General features: G+C 39.5%; 1 protein-coding gene across 1 annotated transcript; it reads left to right on the forward strand.

Moving 5' to 3' along the window:
- Positions 1 to 258: 258 nt before the first annotated feature.
- On the forward strand, positions 259 to 4,674 carry LOC109196789 (adhesion G-protein coupled receptor G7-like). The gene is made up of 5 exons (XM_019351197.1): positions 259 to 942; positions 1,202 to 1,306; positions 1,402 to 1,415; positions 4,360 to 4,500; positions 4,582 to 4,674. Exons 1-5 carry the CDS (start codon positions 540 to 542, stop codon positions 4,672 to 4,674), a joined length of 756 nt encoding a protein of 251 aa, XP_019206742.1. The 5' UTR covers positions 259 to 539.
- The last annotated feature ends 895 nt before the right edge of the window (positions 4,675 to 5,569 follow it).

Genomic DNA, 5,569 nt, shown 5'->3' on the forward strand with positions numbered 1-5,569 from the left:
ACATTTTGGGGCATGTATTCTGTAATCTGTAGTGGAATACATTTTAAAAGTAACCTTCCCAACACTAATGATGACATACTAAGATCAGGTATAATAAAAACCATACATGCCAAGTATCAGCATGTTAGCACTTTTAATGAACTAACTGATCATTGTAATGATGATGTGTCTCCCACAGCTGTTCCTGCTGGAGCAGAGTTAACTTCAACAACAGACATCCCTGATACTGTAACTACTGCACTACGTCCTACTGATGTTCCTGATGATTCTACTACTGCAGAAAATATAACTACTGAACAAAGCATTACTACTGTAACTCCAGAGGATATCACTACTATAACAACATTTCCTAACAATACCACTTCATCTAATACTTCTAATTTGATACCACAACACAAGATACAGTTCCAACCACTGACCCGGAAACACCAGATTATCCAGAAACTCCTCCCACTAGTGCCAGTCCTGTTCTTACAACCACAGATTTTACCAGGCCTGATACGACTGTTAGTCAGATAACTGATACTACCTCCAACCCCATGACTGATCAAATGAATACTACTCACTATTCTCCTATTACTACTATTACAAGTGATACTAATACAACTACTCCTTACACAAACACTACTGCTACTTTCTACCCAACTACTGGTGCAAATATTACTACTTACAGTACTCCTACTACAATTGATACTAATGCTACGAGCCCATACACTAACAGTACTTTACCTCCTAATCCTACAACAATTCCTTCAGCAAACACCACTCATTATAATTCAACTACTATGCCTATTACTACTGCTAATACTACTACCACCACTATATCCCCAACTACGGTTACTCCTCCTACCACCACTGCTCTGATATGTGATAACGGAGGGAAACCAGAGAACGGTGTCTGCATCTGTCCTGATGAATGGACTGGAGTAACATGCTCAGAAGGTAAGAAGGTTCACCGAGTCTGATGGGTCAAAAACATTCAGATGAGAATGAAAGAGAGAATGACAGAGACCAAAAACCATAATTTGCTCAAAACGTCTAATGTACCAGCTGTAAAGATTTCTATAACCTGAAATCAAGTTCAGCATGCATTATTTAAAAGTCTTTTTTTCTTTTGTGATTAAAAAAATAAATTAAATTCCTACTATTCTAAAAAAAAACAAATAAAAACAATGTTTCTTTTTTAACAAACTTTTCCTAGAGAACTTCTGCAAAGAGCAGCAGCTAGGAGGCTTCAGGTTCCCTCGTACACCCATCGGCTGGTTTGCGTATTCTGAGGAAAAATGTGAAGAAGGAACGAGTGGTGGTAAGTCATCCACATCTTGCCCTCAGTCCAACATCACTCCATCAGGTAGACTCTTGTGTATTGATGTTTCTGTTTCTATCACCATTTCCACTCAGCTGGTAAATCTAACGCTTCAATTCAATTCAATTCAATTCAATTTTATTTATATAGCGCCAAATCACAACAAAAGTCACCTCAAGGCGCTTTATATTGTACAGTAGATCGTACAATAATAAATACAGAGAAAAACCCAACAATCATATGACCCCCTATGAGCAAGCACTTTGGCGACAGTGGGAAGGAAAAACTCCCTTTTAACAGGAAGAAACCTCCGGCAGAACCAGGCTCAGGGAGGGGCGGCCATCTGCTGCGACCCGTTGGGGTGAAAGAAGGAAAACAGGATAAAGACATGCTGTGGAAGAGAGACAGAGATTAATAACAGATATGATTCGATGCAGAGAGGTCTATTAACACATAGTGAGTGAGAAAGGTGACTGGAAAGGAAAAACTCAATGCATCATGGGAATCCCCGGCAGCCTACGTCTATTGCAGCATAACTAAGGGAGGATTCAGGGTCACCTGGTCCAGCCCTAACTATATGCTTTAGCAAAAAGGAAAGTTTTAAGCCTAATCTCGAAAGTAGAGATAGTGTCTGTCTCCCGAATCCAAACTGGAAGCTGGTTCCACAGAAGAGGGGCCTGAAAACTGAAGGCTCTGCCTCCCATTCTACTTTTAAATACTCTAGGAACAACAAGTAAGCCTGCAGTGCGAGAGCGAAGTGCTCTAATAGGGTGATATGGTACTACAAGGTCATTGAGATAAGATGGGGCCTGATTATTTAAGACCTTGTATGTGAGGAGCAGGATTTTGAATTCAGAAATATGCTCTCTCTTTCTAGTCCCTGTCAGGACTCTTGCTGCAGCATTTTGGATCAGCTGAAGGCTTTTCAGCGAGTTTTTAGGACATCCTGATAATAATGAATTACAGTAGTCCAGCCTGGAAGTAATAAATGCATGAACTAGTTTTTCAGCATCACTCTGAGACAGGATATTTCTAATTTTAGAGATGTTGCGCAAATGGAAGAAAGCAGTCTTACATATTTGTTTAATATGTGCGTTAAAGGACATGTCCTGGTCAAAAATGACTCCAAGGTTCCTCACAGCATTACTGGAGGCCAAGGTAATGCCATCCAGAGTAAGAATCTGCTTAGATACCATATTTCTAAGATTTTCAGGGCCGAGTACAATAACCTCAGTTTTATCTGAATTAAGAAGCAGAAAGTTAGCGGCCATCCAGGTCGTTTTGTCTTTAAGGCATTCCTGCAGTTTAACTAATTGGTGTGTGTTACCTGGCTTCATGGATAGATAGAGCTGCGTGTCATCTGCATAGCAGTGAAAATTTATGCTATGTCTTCTAATGATGCTGCCTAAGGGAAGCATGTATAACGTAAATAGAATTGGTCCTAGCACTGAACCCTGTGGAACACCATAATTGACCTTAGTGTGTGAAGAGGACTCTCCATTTACTTGAACAAATTGGAGTCTATTAGATAGATATGATACAAACCACTGCAGTGCAGTACCTGTAATACCTACAGCATGTTCTAATCGCTCTAATAGGATATTATGGTCAACAGTATCGAACGCAGCACTGAGGTCTAGCAGGACAAGCACAGAGATGAGTCCACTGTCAGAGGCCATAAGAAGATCATTTGTAACCTTCACTAAAGCTGTTTCTGTGCTGTGATGAGCTCTGAAACCTGACTGAAACTCTTCAAATAAGCCATTCCTCTGCAGATGATCTGTTAGCTGTTTGACAACTACTCTTTCAAGGATGTTTGATATGAAAGGAAGGTTGGAGATTGGCCTATAATTAGCTAAGACAGCTGGGTCTAGAGATGGCTTTTTAAGTAAAGGTTTAACTACTGCTAGCTTGAAGGCCTGTGGTACATAGCTGATTATTAGAGATAGGTTGATCATATTTAAGATCGAAGAATTAATTAATGGCAGGACTTCTTTGAGCAGTTTTGTAGGAATGGGGTCTAAAAGACACGTTGATGGTTTGGAGGAATTAATTATTGAAGTTAACTCAGAAAGATCAATTGGAGAAAAAGAGTCTAACTTAACATTGATGGTACTAAAAGTAGCTGTAGATAATGTTACATCTGTGGGATGATTATTGGTAATTTTTTCTCTAATGATAAAAATTTTATTTGTGAAGAAGTTCATGAAGTCATTACTAGTTAATGTTAAAGGGATTGTTGGCTCAGTAGAGCTCTGACTTTTTGTCAGCCTGGCTACAGTGCTGAAGAGAAACCTGGGGTTGTTCTTATTTTCTTCAATCAGTGACGAATAGTAAGATGTTCTGGCTTTGCGGAGGGCTTTCTTATAAAGCAGCAAACTATTTCTCCAGGCTAAATGATGATCCTCTAAATTTGTGACACGCCATTTCCTCTCCAGCTTACAAGTTATCTGCTTTAGGCTGCGTGTTTGAGAATTATACCACGGAGTCAGGTACTTCTGATTTGAGACCTTAGTTTTCACAGGAGCTACAGTATCCAGAGTCGTACGTAGTGAGGAGGTAAAATTATTAACAAGAAAATCGACCTCTGTTGGAGTAGTGTTCAGGTAGCTGCTCTGCTCTATGTTGGTACAGGGCATTGAAGATGATAACAGTGGGTGGATTATATTCTTAAACTTAGTTACAGCACTTTCAGGAAGACATCTACTTTGATAAAGTCTACTCTCCACTGCTGTGTAATCAATTATTGTAAATGTAAATGTTATCAGGAAATGATCAGACAGCAACCAGGTGTTTGTCCATGAATGGATCACCAGGTTTCAGCCCTCCACAGATCTTCCAGTGTAACCTGACGCTCAGTGACATACAAAAAAAAAAAATGTAAGAACAGCAGTTTTTTTTTCTTCTGAAGAAAGATTGAAAGTGTCATATGGTTGAAGTCTGAGTATTTCTCTTTGAGGTGATCCTGTAGAAATGCAGCTCTGAGGTCCCATGTAGAGGATTCCAGATTCAGTAAAGGACCACATGAATGAATCATGTCTCTCTTCTCTCAGCTTATAAGTCCAGCTGATTTAGAGACACTGGCGACCAGCACTCAGATTCTGACATCCAAAGCAGAAGAGCTGACGGCTGAAAATGTTACAGCAGCGGTTGAGATACTCAACACACTGCTGCTGTCTGCAAACGCCACAGAGGTACAAACATTCAGCAAATCTTAAGAAAAAAAAAAAAAGAAAGTAAGATGTTAATCTCAGTTCATATTTGTGTCTGTGCAGAGTGTCAGAGTGTCAGCAGTAGCAACAGTCAGTCAGCTGCTGAATGCCACTGTACCAGATGATACCAAGGAAAACAACGCAACTCTGGGGTAAACTAAATATGGAAATAAACAAATAAATAATCTCATCAGCAGTGAAGCTAAGACTGTTAAAACTGCTGTAAAGGTGGCACTATGGGAAAGATTATTAAAATATTTATCATGAAACTACAGCCATGCTAGCAGTGCTATGAGGTTAAACTGAAATACAAAGGAGCTTTGACCAAAGTGCTAACATCAGCTGTATCTATGCTCCTAAAGTTCTGTGAACCAAGTTTAACTCATATTCACCGATAATTCATTCGAAGACTTTTTTCTATATTAGACGAACAATCAGTCTAAGCAGCTACAGTATAAAGAAATATTTCACTGTGACACTGGCCAAAAAGCTGATTTTAAGCAATGTTTGCCATGTTCACCATCCTAGTTTAAGAGTGTCAGCAGTCTTAGTCTTTCCTGTTTATTGTGACATTACCAATAAGTGTGATGTGTCGCATGGCCCTCTTCCTATTGAAAAAAGAAAAGTTGTATCCAAGATGGCCGACTTCTAAATGGCCACCATGGTCACCACCCATCTTGAGGAGTTTGCCCCCTCACATATACTAATGTGCCACAAACAGGACTTTAATATCACCAACCATTCCCATGTTATTACAGTGTATCCATATAAATGCCCCACCCTGTATTTTGTGCAACTTTTTTGCATTTACAGTTTGGATGTGCATAGTAACGCATACAATGGATAAATATTTGTAAATTTGGGGATATAACGGTTGTATTGACGCATAGCAACTTGAAATGCTCCACAAAAATGTAAAGATCAGCTCTGCCGGGCTTAAAAGGGTTCAAATGGAGACATCAGAATATGAAAACCAGTCATTAGTTTCTTAAGGTACCTACCAGGGTTAGAGAGGGAAGCAGATATGAATGGCTTCACTTCTACATATATG

This window comes from Oreochromis niloticus, linkage group LG23 (assembly GCF_001858045.2).
Source record: "Oreochromis niloticus isolate F11D_XX linkage group LG23, O_niloticus_UMD_NMBU, whole genome shotgun sequence".
Classification (NCBI taxonomy): Eukaryota; Metazoa; Chordata; class Actinopteri; order Cichliformes; family Cichlidae; genus Oreochromis; species Oreochromis niloticus.